Genomic DNA, 15409 nt, shown 5'->3' with positions numbered 1-15409 from the left:
ATTGTGATGAAATAATAGCAACTGGGTCCCCTACAAATCCATGCTGAATAAGCCCTGTGGGCTCTTATGGCTCTTCAGCAATCCATTCATCCATTTGCTACTAAACCTCAAACATGATTCTCACATGATTTGGCTACTCCAAATCTTCTCCATTCCAAAAACCTCAGATCCACCCCGTTTCCTTTCCTTAATCTGAACAGATGATCTTGCCTTCAAATTTACTAAGAATGTCAAGGTCTTCCTATTAGTATTTTTCCACAGCTTCCTGCCTTACTGCCTGTCAAAAACAACCTCTAAAAATGTACCTTTACTGCCACCTGTTTTCTCTTCCATTTTTCTTGTCTCAGAGAAAATGTGCCCTCCTTCCCCTGGCCAGGCCCCCCTCAAGGAGCTACCTCTTCAAAGACCTCAGCAACTGGCACCTCTCTCATTTGAATCTTCAATCTTTCTTCCACTAGTGAATCTATCCCTCAGCTACAGATTGGCTCACATCTTCCCCCTGATTCTAAATATATATATATATACACACACATATATATATACACACAGTATTTATATATATAGTATTTGTTTATATATTTTTGTATTATATATATAAAGTCTCCTTGATCCTATTAAAGCCTTGAGAGATCACCCTCTGTTCTCATGTTTACTGAAACTTTAGCCTTTACTCATTGCCACCTGCCTTTCTTTTTCAACCACTTGAAATATATTTTTACATCTGATAACAATCCAACCATCAAATCAAATTTATTGTTTTTAAAAATTCTCATTCTCCATAAATAAACATTTTAATGTGATTTTCAGTTAATATTACAATTGGTTTCACACATATTATCTCACACCTTGCTCAAAACTCTGTGGAGTAGTCAGCAAGTACTGTTATGGATGTTTACAAATATGGTAACAGTAGCCCAAGAAAGGTTACATCATTTGTTTAAAATCACAAAGCTAATGAGATGAGTCAGGATTTTAATCTATATAGGCTACCAAAGGGTTTCTTGTTCTTGGTACCACTGACATTTTAGGCCAAATAATTCTTTGTCGTGAGGTCTCCCCAGTGCATTGTAGAATGTTCAACAGCACCCCTGGCTTGTAGCCACTACACACCATTAGCCAAAAAAATCCCTCTCGGTGGTGATAACTAAAAATGTGTCCAGACATTGCCAAATGTCTCCTGGGGGACAAAATTGCCACCTGTTGAGAAACACTGCTAAAACTAAACCCAACTTTTTCATTACGAATACACCAATCAAGGTTGACTTCTCCATTTTTTTTCTAAAAATGTCCTCCTTTACTTTCATCTCCTATGAAATTACATTACTTTGACTCTATTTCTCCCATTATTTCTCTTCTCAGGCTCCCTTTACTGGAGAGCTGGCAAATTATCTTAGAGCTAGCCTGAAAGCCTGCATTTCAAATCTTGGCCCTGACCCTTGACGTGAGCAAGTTATTTAACTTTTTTGATGTTAAATTACTTCATTTGTGGAACTGGAAAAAATAACAACTGCCTCTTAAGAGTGATATAAGCACTTAATGAGATATAACAGGAAAAGCACTGTTGACTGGTATAAAACAGATAGTGAATAAATATTCAAGTTCTCTTTGCCTCCATATTCTCTGGGCTTTATCCTTCATACCTGCCCTTTATCCTTTACACCTTTCTTATCCTTTTTATAAATTCTTAGAGAGCACATTTACCCTCTCAGCTTCAATTAACACATGAGAATGCAAACAAAACTCTGAAATCTTTGAAATTTTCTAAGAAAGTAGAACTTAAATGTTTTTATTTAAAAAAACAAGGTAAATATGGATGTGTTAATTAACTCGATAGAGGGAATTCACTCACAATGTATATGTATATCAAATCACCGTGTTGTACACTTTAAATATCTTACAATTTTACTTGCCAATTATAAAATAAAGCTGGGAAAAGAAAGTAAGAGAAGGAGGGTAGAAGGGAGGGAGAGAAGGAGGAAGCCAACTATCTAGCTCTAAATCTAAACACCAGAACTTTTCTTTCCAGCTCCTTTATTTTTCTATCTCCTAGGCAATTCATCCTGGAATACCAGTTATATATTTGACTTCTTCTCTTCCTTTCTCACTGTGTTTTGGGTCCATGTTTCCTTTATATTTCTTCTGCTACATTCTCATTCAGACTCTTCTCATCTGACCTTTTAATAGACTTATAAATAGTCTCTCTGCTTCTATATCAGTGGCCTCCAAAGTAGCATGTATGCATGCCTGAGGGAGCTCGGAAAAGATCAAAGAGAAGAAAAGAAGCATCTATTCATGTTTATATCATCCTTGATTAATTTCCATATTTTGTTTTACAATGAACATGACATATTAGTATGCATATAAATAAATTATATTTATAAGTAGATAAAAAATTCATGGATAGAAAGTCCATTCTCAAAATATATTCTTTTTTTTTTTTTTTTTTTTGCGGTACGCGGGCCTCTCACTGTTGTGGCCTCTCCCATTGCGGAGCGCAGGCTCAGCGGCCATGGCTCACAGGCCCAGCCGCTCCGCAGCATGTGGGATCTTCCCGGACCGGGGCACAAACCCGTGTCCCCTGCATCGGCAGGCGGACTCTCAACCACTGCACCACCAGGGGAGCCCTCAAAATATATTCTTTATTGCTGTGGTACATGATCAAAAGAGTTTGAATATCATTTGCTCTAAACTCTACTTATATAAACTTCAAATGCACTGGATATTAACAAGATCAACCATCATACATCATTACCTTAAACCTGCTACTCTCCTGCTTCAAAGTTGTCAGGGAATTCTATTCACCCAGTGAAAAAGTCAACACTCCTGAGTCTGGTATTCAGGCCTCCTACCCTCCTGCCCAATCTTATTTCTACTCCCACCTTCTGTAACTCCCCAACCCCTCATGCTTTCATCATCAATTATGAGGTTTATGGGAATGGGCATTATGATTTATTCATCACTTTTCCTTACAAATATATCTAGTACACTCTCAAACATTTGTAGAGCTAAACTATTATTTCCCAAGCACAAATACACTACAGGGCAAAAATTACATAGTGAGTTTTCCTATAAATATTTACATATGTGCATCATCTTTTACATTAGGTAAGGATATCCTTGAGAACAAGGATAATTCAGTATAAGACAAAGAAGCATTAATAAATGCTATTAATAAATAGCAGGGCTTCCCTGGTGGCGCAGTGGTTGAGAGTCCGCCTGCCGATGCAGGGGACACGGGTTCGTGCCCCGGTACGGGAAGATCCCACAGGCCGCGGAGCAGCTGGGCCCGTGAGCCATGGCCGCTGAGCCTGCGCGTTCGGAGCCTGTGCTCCACAACGGGAGAGGCCACAACAGTGAGAGGCCCGCATACTGCAAAAATAAATAAATAAATAAATAGCATTAATAAATGCTATTGAATAAATAATAATCACAGAGTCAGCACTTTTAATATATTTACAACAACATCTAAAGTATGGAACACTGTCTCAGAAAGATAGTGAAAAATGCAAAGTGGATTATAAAACTTTTAATGCAAAAATTAAAGAAACATATCTCAGTAAGAGAATGACACTAAAGAATAAAATGCCTTTTCTAAGCCAAAAATGTTAGAAGTGCCAAGATGTCTGTAGATGCCAACTGACCCAATGAAAGTTTAATGATAGGTATATAAAAAAGAAAAAGCTATAGAAGTTAAAACTTACAAAGTCACAGATTTTGTACTAAAGAATCCAGAAGCAAAACAGTTTTCTTTACATAAGGACACTCATTTGCCTTTAACCTTAAATATTATGTAATGTTATATTTTACAATACACAGTAAAGATAAAGCAATTCTATGGCTGGGGAATTTTAAAGCATTTTCCCTTGGGTATCTTCACATATGGAATCAACAGTTTATGAATAATTATTATTCCAGCAGAACATAAATACATTAAATAAATGTGATATAACAAAAAGGCAGAAAAAAGTCTGTCCTTTGTTATATCAAATAATTTTGCTTTCACCTTAATATAGAACTACATAGTTCTATTTCACATACTAAAAATCAGAACTGAACTGAATGGAAAAATTCAGTTTAGAAAATTCACCTGAAGATGAATTTTTAAAAATCAACTTTCAGATGAAAAACAAAAACATATCTGAATAGTGAAAGCTGCATATTAGCCCATAAAATACAATTGAAATCCAATAACATGCAAACTTGTTAAAACAAGAATAGGAGGTTCTTAAGTATGGAAGGGAATGCAAGATCTGAAAAAATAATTTATATCTTCTCAGCAAACTGCCTAAGAATCAAATGGTATTTTCTTACCTTAATAACATTTCCTTTATTTTGTGACATCATGCATGATTGATTACCCAATCTGCCCACTTGTGCAGATTTCCAGCGACATCCACTTGACCTTCAATATATATGAACAGAAGACAAAATGTAATTACTATATTTCTCCTTTTAATGAAAACAAATATATTTTCCGTTTCAGAAAATGGAAATTCAGTTGTTAACATTTAACAGACCACCACAAAATGAAAATGAAATATCAAGAATGCCACAATATCCTCAGTAATTCTAAAATATAGCTCTGTTATATTTGGAACTTTTGAGAAGAAATGAATAAAAGTGAAATGTCCAAACACAGATGAAGAATTTCATTTTTTAGACATTTACAATGACTAAAGATAGCTTTACTGATTTACAGGAAATGTTACAGATTGTCATGCAGTTTTAAAAGCTAAGTGTTCACAAATGCAAAGAGAAAAAGGAAGCAAAACAAGACCCCCCAAAATTCAGCAGATCTACTATGTGATGAATTCCTATTAAGACTTCAAATTAGCTCCCACAGCAAAAGGTAACAGAGCTTGCAAAGAAGGCAAACTGTTTCGTTTTACAGTTTTCAAAGTACTTTTATCTGAGCCTCACAAAATCTTTTGAAGTCAACAGAGCAGGGAGGCCAATTCCCATTTTAAATAATAATGAGAGAAAAACTTGCCCAAAGCCACAGAAATAATAAATCATAAAACCAAGATTGGATAACCAGACTTTCCGTCTTCCTGACCAGTGACTAGCAGGTTCTCATTCCGGCTGTGACATTTACTATCTGTGTGACCTTAGAAAAGCATTTAACTATTCTGAAAACCCAGTCAAGCTTTAGAACATTTTTGAAAACATCTAGAAAAGGTTCCTCAACTAATGAACATTTACTCTTGGGGGCTGATTTCAGGAACTCTGATTCACAGATATATTCATGATCCACTGAGAAGCCCAAACTAAATCCAAATTAGTGAAGGTTTAAAAAAATAAGAAAGAGGGCTTCCCTGGTGGCGCAGTGGTTGGGGGTCTGCCTGCCGATGCAGGGGACGCGGGTTCGTGCCCCGGTCCAGGAGGGTCCCACATGCTGCGGAGCCACTGGGCCCATGGGCCGTGGCCGCTGGGCCTGCGTGTCCGGAGCCTGTGCTCCGCAATGGGAGAGGCCACAGCAGTGAGAGGCCCGCGTGCCACAAAAAAAAAAAAATCTTTAAAAAAATAAGAAAGAAAACGAAAAACCAAAAAAACACAATAAAAAAAGAGAATTGGCCATTGGATCATTAGGATAAGAGCAGCAAGATACAGAATAAACTTTGTCACCTGGGATGTACTACATTGAGATGACTTTGATTAAACCCATACTCTGGTTATTAGAAAGGTTGTGTGTATAGCTCATGAATACTCTTTCACAGAGTTAATCTCTAAAGACAAACACTACTAAAACTATAATAAACCTTTGAATTTTCTTTAATGGTTCAGAAGGTACTTTATAGATATTTGAGAATCATCATTTTGAATACTAAACAAAAGCAAATTTAATACACAAAGAGTCTGGTAATATTTAGTACCACCAAAAGCATATGAAATATGCCCATTCATTCTCTGTAGGAGAAAGTTATGCACTTTTGAAGCCTATTTGAAAGGAATTCTCCAATGTCTACCAAAATGTAAACTGCCATATACTTTGACCTAAAATTACATGGGTGGAAATTATCCCATAGATACTCTTATAGATGTAAGCAAAAATATATGTAAAAGCATATTCATGGCAGCATATATAATCACAAAATACTGAAAACTTAATAAAGATATGAAAAATAAATGCTATTATAGCCACACAAAGAAATACTATGCAGCCACTAAAAGAATGAGATCCCTGTGCACTGATGTGGCAAGAGCACTAAGATATATCAAGTAGAAAAGTAGAATGTGAATCCATCCACAGGCTTTTATAGATGAACTCATTTGAAAAATGTAAAAGACATGTCAGATACAAACCTACACACACACACACACACACACACACACACACATTCAAACACTTATATATACATAGGCTTGTACAAAGACAAGACATTTGTGGGAAGAAACATTTTAATTGTTAAAAGTGGTACTACACAATGGGCTGGGAGTCAGCCTAAAGTGAAGAAGAGATAATTCTCATTATATAACTATCAGTTATACTTGATTTTAATTATATTTATGTATTATTTTTACAACAAAGCAAAATGCTCGGTAAAATTAGTACAGATATGCAAGCATAATATTAGAGAAGTCTCATTAATAAAATTTCAGCTAAAGCACATTTGCTAAAAATATTTCAAACATACGTGAGGGTCTGAATGATTCTTATCTATGTGCATGTTAACCCCTGCCCCCCAAAAGTCTTTTAATAAATAAAAATGCCCTACACATAAACTGGCAATCTCCTATTCATGGCAATTTTATGGGAGCAAAGGGCAAGTTCTGCATTGCTGTCCTCAACATTCCAGACTATAACTGGTTCAGAAGAGGAATGTAAGAACAGAAATAAGAACATGTGAGACCAAATAAGGTTCTGAGGAAAGGGACACAAAGAGAAAAAGTAGGGGAAATTTAATATTGCTTGCTCATCAGGAAAAGCCAGAAATGATTCATTCAGGACAGACAGTCATTGGAGTGACAATAATATACAAAATAGTTCTTGACATAAGGACTTCAGTTTATAATAAAATTCATTTTATTCCTCTAAAATCCTCTAAAAATGTCACCCACCCTCTTTCTTCCTTTTCTTTGCTCCTTGTCGCTTGGAATTCTTGTAGTTTCTTTTCCATCTCTTGGTTCTCCAACTCTAACTGCACTTTCTCCATTCTCAGTTCTTGAGCATTTCTGAATAAGATTTAAATGCAAAATGTTCATTTGGGGTAAACAAACAAACCCCCCAAAAAGAAAAAAAAAAAGGCAAAGTAAGTTTATATTATGGTTTGCCCTTAATTAAAATTATGAATAATAAATATGTGAAAAACTATTTTAACTACTTCCTTTGTAGTCTTTGAAATATGGTTTCTAAAGTTAGCATTTGCCTTCAATTAATATTCTCCTGAAGCAAGGTATCGCTCCAAATCTTAGACTTTTGTTTTATTACATTGTTAGAGGTCTCAAATCATAATTCATGTTATACATGAGCTATGTCTTTATATATGTACAAATATCCATGACACACAAATAGAAAATAAAATAAAAATTATTTTCTAATTTTCATACTGTCCTTAAAGGATTCAAGTATTAATACTTTGAATCATAGTGTTTAAAATAACTATTCTGTATGGGCAGAATACACATTTTTGCTAAATTAATCATCTTGGAAAACTTCGATAAATTTCTACCTTTATGCCATGTATGTATAATACAAAAAGAGAAAGAGAGAGAGAGAAAGAGAGAGAAGGGCCTGCTTGGAGCCTATTAGGAAGAAAACCCCTATCAAGGGTTTTGGAACAGGAGCCATCAAAGGGATAAATGGGAACTGAGCCAAGCATCACCTATTGTTTCCACTGAAGGAAAGCAACAAGAAGAAAAGTTTCAGAGGACAGAGCAGAGCCCCCTTACAGATTCCTGTACAAGAGCTTTCGTAATAATATCTGAAGTTCATCAAGCTTTTGACACAAGCTATTTTCTTCATTCTACAATTCTGGTCCCTTGTCAGCCTCAGTCACTGAGTCTCTCTTTCAAGAAGTAAACCAACCTAGTTCTCTAGCTTTCATTCTCTATCATGAGTTTAAATCTCTTCCTTCGTTATTTCATTAGTGTCTTATTAAAATCAAGTAGTGTGGGCTACTTGGGTATGTGTGCCATGGCAAGGAACCAGAATAAGAATAATGAAGATAAGAGAGGGAAATAATTGAGAGGTGGTGAGCAATCCACCAAAGAGCAAGCGGATCAAAGATATGTCCCCAAGTGGACAGTCCAGGAAGATATATGGAAAGTGACAGGAGGCGAAAACTGTCTAGAGCGTTCAGAGAAGCTGGTGAAGATATTGAGAAAGAGAGGCATTACTTTCATTATATCTGTTCCCCAAGGAGTAATTCAGCCCCTACTACAAACAAGCACTGTCGTAAGTGATAGGATGTGAGACCCAATGGAGCTTCCATTATAGACAGGAACGTAGACAAACGTGAAGGTAATTGAAGTATAGTATAATGGTGTTTTCATTGGAGAAGTACAGGGAGATACTTGAGCACACAGAAAGGGCACATACCCAGCCCGTGGGGCCGTAGGAACAGTACCTGGTGGAAGTGAAGACTAAGCTGAGTCCCAAGGGATGAAAGGACTTAGCCGGTCAAAGGGAAGTGGTGAGAGCAGTGTTCCAGGAAGAAAGAAAAGTGTGGGTACAAGTAGAAAAGAGTGATGTGTGGGTCCAGGAACTAGAAGTTTCATGTGCCCAGGCATTAAGTGCAGGACGGAGAGAGTGGCAAGAAATGGAACTGCTGAGGTGGACAGTGGCCAGATTATGAAGAGCTATGTAGGCCATAATGAGGAATTGGGATTTGTATTCTATTAGCAATAAGAATTTTTAAAAGGTTTTGAGAGAATTGAGACTTGATAATACTTGCACTTTAGAAAGTTCACTCTGGCTGTATAATGGAATATTAATCAGAGGGTGTAAGGCTGAGAGCAAGGCAGCCAGTTAGGAGACTATCTCAGTAATCCTAATAACAGAGAGACTGTGCTGGTCTGACTGGACAGAGACAGTGGAGAGAAAAATGGGAACATTTGAGAAATGTAAGAAAATAGAATTAACTGGAGTTGGAGACTGACCAGAAGTAGGTGACTGACCAAGGAAGGGACAAGGAAGGAACCTGAGATAATCCCAAGAGCAACCAGGAGGCCAGTGATGCCATTTCCTGAACTAGTTCACTCTGGGGTGGGCTGGGGACACAGTTCAGGATTAGTGGCCCAAAGTCTCAGTGGCCCACAACACTTTCCACATGGCCTCCAGAGGAAGAGTTCAAAAGCACACATGTGATTGTGTCATTTGTTTGCTTACAAAACTTTTGATGTTTTGAAAGTCCCCACTACGGTAGAGGAAGGGGGTGCGACTGAAGAAAAGCAACTGGCCTACTGACCAAGTGGTCAAGTTGATGGTGCAATTCCATGGGTCTGGAGCAAGACAAAAGATTCTTCCTGGAGACATCCTTAGACACAGAGCCAGAAGGGCAACTAAAGTTGATCCCACAGGGACCGTGTCAACACAACAAATCCAAGAGGCAGAAACAGCCCACAGAAATGGTGTGGAGGCTGGAAAAGAGTAGAGAGGAATTGGAGAACACCAAAACGTAAGACAACATTAAGACAATTGCTGAGACAATGTCAAATAAGATAGACTTGGAAGAAGTAAAGGGCAAGAAAAGAAACTCCAGAGCAATTACCATAGAATGGGTGTTCCCACCCTAGTTTCTATGGGTTGTGGTTCATGGCTGGACCAGGGAGACATGCAGGCCAGGGAACAGTGATTACCCCTCACCTCCAAGATAAATCCCAAACTCCTTAGTGTGGCATACAAGTTAATTTATTAGCTACATGACTTGCCTTTCTCACCAATTTTGTTCTATAAATCTTAGTGAACTGGATATGTCTGAAAGTCCCCAGACTATGTGTCCGTGTGCCTTTGAACAAGTTTCATCCAGTAACTACCCAACTAACTGCATCTTTCAGGCAAAGCTTGGAGACCTCCTCACCCCCGGCCTAGCAGTTTGGGCCATGTTCTCATAGCTACCTGTGCTTTAATATCACACCATGTTTCACACTACTTTGTAAATGTAATTTTACTTATTCACATCCTCCACAAGCTACCTGAGGGCAAAGATTGTGACTTTCTTCTTTTGTACCCATTGTTCCTTAGCACAGTGTATAGACTACGTGTACTTAACAAATGTTTGTTGGATGAATGTTTATAGATATATACACACAGACTTAAAACATATCACCAAAATGCATTGTCCCTTCTCTTTTTGCATTAAAAAAGTAAAATTAGTAATACTAGCAATCGGATAGCTCCCCTCCCTACCAAAAACTAGTAAACCTAATAATGATAATGCCATATAACTTTTTCCAGTTGACAAAATGCTTTTCCACACAGTATCTCAAAAGTAAAGGGAGAATTAGGAAAGCTCTGAAGACACTGAGTACCCACAGGACTATTTATCTGGATCAGGGAACTCAGAAACTAAAATTAAACATTGACAGTCTGCCCCCAACCCATGATGGCTGGCCCTGAATCATATTTGAGAGGAAGGCCTTGGGAATTCCCAGTGACTCTAGATGATCTCAAAGGGAAATGGTATATTGAACCTTCTGGTACCCCTACCATGTCCTGAAATTTCTAGGATACCCAGAATTGCTTGACTCAGTACAAATGCATCTCCAAGGCAATCTAGGACAGAAGATACCTGTCCTGGGAGAGATGAATTCAACATAAAGTCCTTTAACAATGCAAAGTGCAAGGGTAGTTAGTGATTTCTCTTCCCTGTTTAAAGGTCTCGTCTCTCACTTTAACAGTCTCCCTAAATTTCAGTTTCTTTCAGTTTCTTCAGGGTGATTCTTTTCTAATTTTGTATAAGTGTTACAAAAATATTTGTAACTTTCTGTTGTATTGCTTCAATAGTTGATGAACCCAATTCGCATAGATTCTTGTGTCATAAGTATTTTTAGTCCTCATTTTTAAACCACTATAGATTTACAATATTTCAAACCTACTGTCTTAAAATAGAGCAATGTGAAGAAAATGGAGATGAGAATTCACAAAATTTTATTTCAACTCTAAACAGCCTCATATGAAAAGAATACTTTAAATTATAAAATACAGAAACTTTAGCAACTATTCTATTTAAGTAATAAACACATATGCACTTACTTATATTTTAGCTTTACAGAATTTCCAGCTTTTCCCCATGGAAGAACCACAAAATCTTTGGTGTTCATGATTACTGTCTTAGTATTGCCTAAAAATTATTGTGATTGGTGGAAACTTCTGAAAAAGTAACAAAGGCAAAAGAATTATGTCAACATAAAGTGGTTAACGTTACAAATTTGAAAATACATATAACTCAGGAAAATTTTTAAACAAGAAAACATTATGAGGGAAAAAAATCGAATCAATGGTTAAACAACAAGAAATTATTATAAATGATAAATGTATTATGTTATACAAATATTTATATGCTAATATAGTTATAACTATAACATATCTGACAGAACTAAAATTTTACCAATAATTATATAGCAAAAGACTGTGGAAACTGAAAGTGAAGAATGAATTCCTTAAGACAAATAGAGCACATATTCTGGCTCTTTCTATGATTAAGATTATAACAATATATATCAGGTATTTGTTCCCAGCCAAAAATAATATCCAAAGCTAGGTAGGTAGTGAAAAGAACCTTAGAAACACAATCCAAACTCGAAAACCTTTTTTTTTTTTTTTTACATATACGGTAATGTAAAATGAGAACTAAGGTATGCAATAATTACCCAAAGGCATTCAAGTATACTCATTTATCAAAGAAAAATTTAATGATGCTCTTTGCCTAAGATCAAAAATTAGCATATTTAGAAAGGATTTTTCAACAAGAAATGAAACAAAAAAGATTTTTTGCCTAACTCCAAGTTAGCCAGAAAATTAAATTATTCAGAACACCCTATTTCCTGAGTATCCCAGTTACTCACGGTTCTACAATAATTTACTCTGTAATGCTGAACTGCTGAATCACATGCACAACTATTAGATTTTTATATGAATCAAAATTTCCAAATTCCAAATTCCAAGTTCCAAATTCCAAACACTCTTAAATATGAGGCAATATAATAGAGTCCATAGTCTATTTGATACAGTCATTTTATGTATGTGCTCCCATGTGCTCATAACCCCTATAAATATTAATTAAGGTTCTGCTATATGCACAGCACTGTACTGAGAGACATGAAGGAGTCAAGGCCCAAGGAGATCTGTTCTCTGGGCTCAAATAGTGTAGAGTCAAATAGGGCATATAAGACCTATATATCAAAGCCATAAAACAAGGTAGGAATTACAAAGGTTATAAAACTTACAGATGTAAGAGGGGAGCAAAAGAAGAGAATTCAAGCTGGACAGCATTTAAAGTGGGGCTTTAAGGTGAAGGGGGCTAATATATATAAAGATATGGATGGGATGAACTTTCCTCACCGCTAGAAGAAAACAGCTCTTGAATGGAGGGGGAAAAGTAGGTGTAAACTCGGAAATGTAGGCTGAGGCCCAATAATGGGTGACGTTAAATCCCAAGTTAAAGTATTTGTACTGTGTTCTGTAGCTAATGAGAATCACTGAAACTTTTAGAAGGAAGAACAGGAAATAAGCCTAGAAGGTATGCTCAAAGACTTAAGCAGAGAAGACATCAGAACAGGAGCAATCAAGTGTAAGTCTACTGTGACATTAAAGTCAACACGATCGAATGAATCGAATCTCTGGGAGATTATTTTACAATTCCAACGATGCAACCACTGATCAAAACATTTTTGGAACGCCTCTTTTGAGACTGTCTGCAGAGTCCATCATATATCCAACAAACACACAAATCTACTTTGCTATACCTCATTCAAAACTAAAAATGATGGTGGCCAGCAGAAGCAACTACTTTGTTTACTCAAATCTAGTTTCAAATTACTCTACCTCCAGAAATCAGATTTAGCCTGAAAGGGTAGATTTTTAATTCCTTAGAGGAAATTCTAAGGGAATTTATTCTCTGAAGAGAATTCCAAAAGGGAATTTATACAAAATAATTTTATACTGTAAGTAATGTAATGGCTGCATCATAGGACAAAGTGTATTTGTGCCTTCAATCAACAGTTATTTAGCTGCTCCTTTGTGAGCCCTATTGTGGGTACTGAAGTTACAATGGTAAATAAGACATGGTGTCTTCCCTCAAAGGACTCACAGTCAAGGGGAAAACACACAAATAAAGACAATACCATGCGACATTCTGAAAGAAGAAAGTACTTAGGGGAGACGTCTAACTCAGACTCATTTGTCAACCACCAAGTCCTGTCTCTCAAAGCTAAAATCAGTGTCAAAGAAAACCAAAGATACCACAGGAATGAAAAACAAAATTTGGTTTGCTTCTGCCCCTTCTTTGTAGGTAAAACCTTTGTCTCATTTCTATCAGAGACTACAAAAGGCACCTTTTAAAAACTTCTAGGACATAGAGTAACAGAGAGTCTATGTATCCCTTTTTGACCTATATCAGGAAATCCAACAGCTGGACACTCATCTACTGTCAGTAAGTTTTTCGTGAAAAGTTCCATAATGTTATCATTACCATTATCATCAAAAATTAAAAGAATCCCCAAAGTTAAAATGTTTGATTAATTAAAATAACTTAAATTGCCTTAACTTCATTTATGCATTGAGATATACAGTTTTATATGTGTGTGTACATTATGCATAAAGCTGAACTGATACACAAGGACTGAAATGAATGAAAGAAAAATCTGTAAATTTCATTAGGATGAGATGATTCAGATTTATAGCTCTGATGATAATGTGATTTAGCCAATAAATAGCCTTATTCAGGGGGCATTTCACTTCACTGAATGCAATTAGTAAGGCTTCTTCTCAATTAAATGTTTTGTCAAGCCACAAACAAAGGCCAATTTTCTTGCATGAAGAAGAAAAGGAAGATTATAATTGTGAGTCGCGCTCTTCTGCCTGTTTCCTTTCCTGAAACCAACAGAGAATTAGTCACCGTTCTTGGGACAGCAAGGATATAACAATGTCAGCAGGAAAAATTGCAAGGCACAAAACTTTAGTCACTTAATGGAACCATGGAAATACAGATATACTCTCTGTTATGCAAACCTCATAATTCCATGTGTCCCTTGATCAATAAATTTCTTCTTATAATTGAATATCAAAAGTTCAGTAGTTATTTGGAAAATTTTCTATTTACCTGATTTATTAGACTGCATCATTTTTGTCCCCAACCTTCTTCTTCCCCAGACACATACACACAATATGACCCAGAACTGCCCATGATGGTTTGAAAGATCCTTCTACATAAGTTCGCATTTTGGGAAAGCAACCCAAGCATCAAGGCCTGCCACGACAGAATGGAAACGAGGAATTTATGCTCCATAAATCTGCAAACTCAGAGTATGCAAGAGCTGCCCTAGGCTCAGAGAATTTATCATCACACCATTGGCAGAATGGGATATTTGGGAAACCACTGTTTTAATATAACTGAAAACTTATCTAAGGTTAGTTGATTCTTCTAACAACCCAGATCATCTTAGACCTGAAAACTTAAAAGTTTTCAATAAATAAGGATTTTTCCTTACTTTAGCACATACTTTCAAGGGGTCTAATAAGTAAGCTTTTGGGGATGGGTATTTACCAGAGTATTTAGAAATCAAAGGCCTAAGCAAGAAATGTTAAATGAAAATGCATTTAATTAAAAATAGTCAAATTGATAAAAGAATTTTAACAGTTTCTCTGCCTGATATAATCCTTATTTTAAATATATATGTGTATATATATATATTTTTTTAATCTAAGGAAAGGACTAATCTAAGGACATGTGGTCCTTAGCATAACATCTTATGCTTGAGTGCCCTACTAAATAAATATATGTCATTTTCTCCTACCATAGACCCTGAAAGTAAATCAGAGATTAACATCCAGGCTGCATTCAATCTTTCAACCAACCAAAATATCTGATAATTAAACACTGCTTCAGGGCACTAAATGGTACCCAAGCCACCCACTTTTTACCTTCTATGTGCCAGTTCCCTTGAGAACAACTGAAAAAGTTTGGCTTTAAATATCAAGGGGCAAGATATCCTTTTAAGATAATTTCTGACTAAAAATGATAAGCAGTTCCATGAAGAATAACAATGGAATATTACTCAGCCCTGAAAAAGAATGAAATAAGGCCATTTGTAGCAACACGGATCGACGTAGAGATTATCATACTAAGTGAAGTAAGTCAGAGAAAGACAAATATCATATGATACCGCTTATATATGGAATCTAAAAAAATGACACAAATGAACTTATTTACAAAACAGAAATGACTCACAGACATTGAAAACAAACTTG

The 15409-nt window shown here is 36.2% G+C and overlaps 1 protein-coding gene across 1 annotated transcript in view; it reads right to left on the bottom strand.

The window, feature by feature from the left end:
- The window catches only part of ZBBX (zinc finger B-box domain containing), a 99895-nt gene extending 88613 nt beyond the window's left edge, over positions 1 to 11282 (bottom strand). The window contains 3 exon segments of the mRNA XM_029214815.1: positions 4312 to 4402; positions 7060 to 7173; positions 11195 to 11282. Coding sequence (XP_029070648.1) covers positions 4312 to 4402; positions 7060 to 7173; positions 11195 to 11262 — 273 coding nt within the window. The 5' untranslated portion in view covers positions 11263 to 11282.
- Between the last annotated feature and the right edge of the window lie 4127 nt (positions 11283 to 15409).

Source organism: Monodon monoceros, unplaced genomic scaffold, assembly GCF_005190385.1.
Source record: "Monodon monoceros isolate NGI ecotype Baffin Bay Population unplaced genomic scaffold, NGI_Narwhal_1 Super_Scaffold_11, whole genome shotgun sequence".
NCBI classification, from domain to species: Eukaryota; Metazoa; Chordata; class Mammalia; order Artiodactyla; family Monodontidae; genus Monodon; species Monodon monoceros.
Note: the sequence above shows the minus strand (reverse complement) of the source record. Positions and strands in the feature narration are given on the sequence as shown.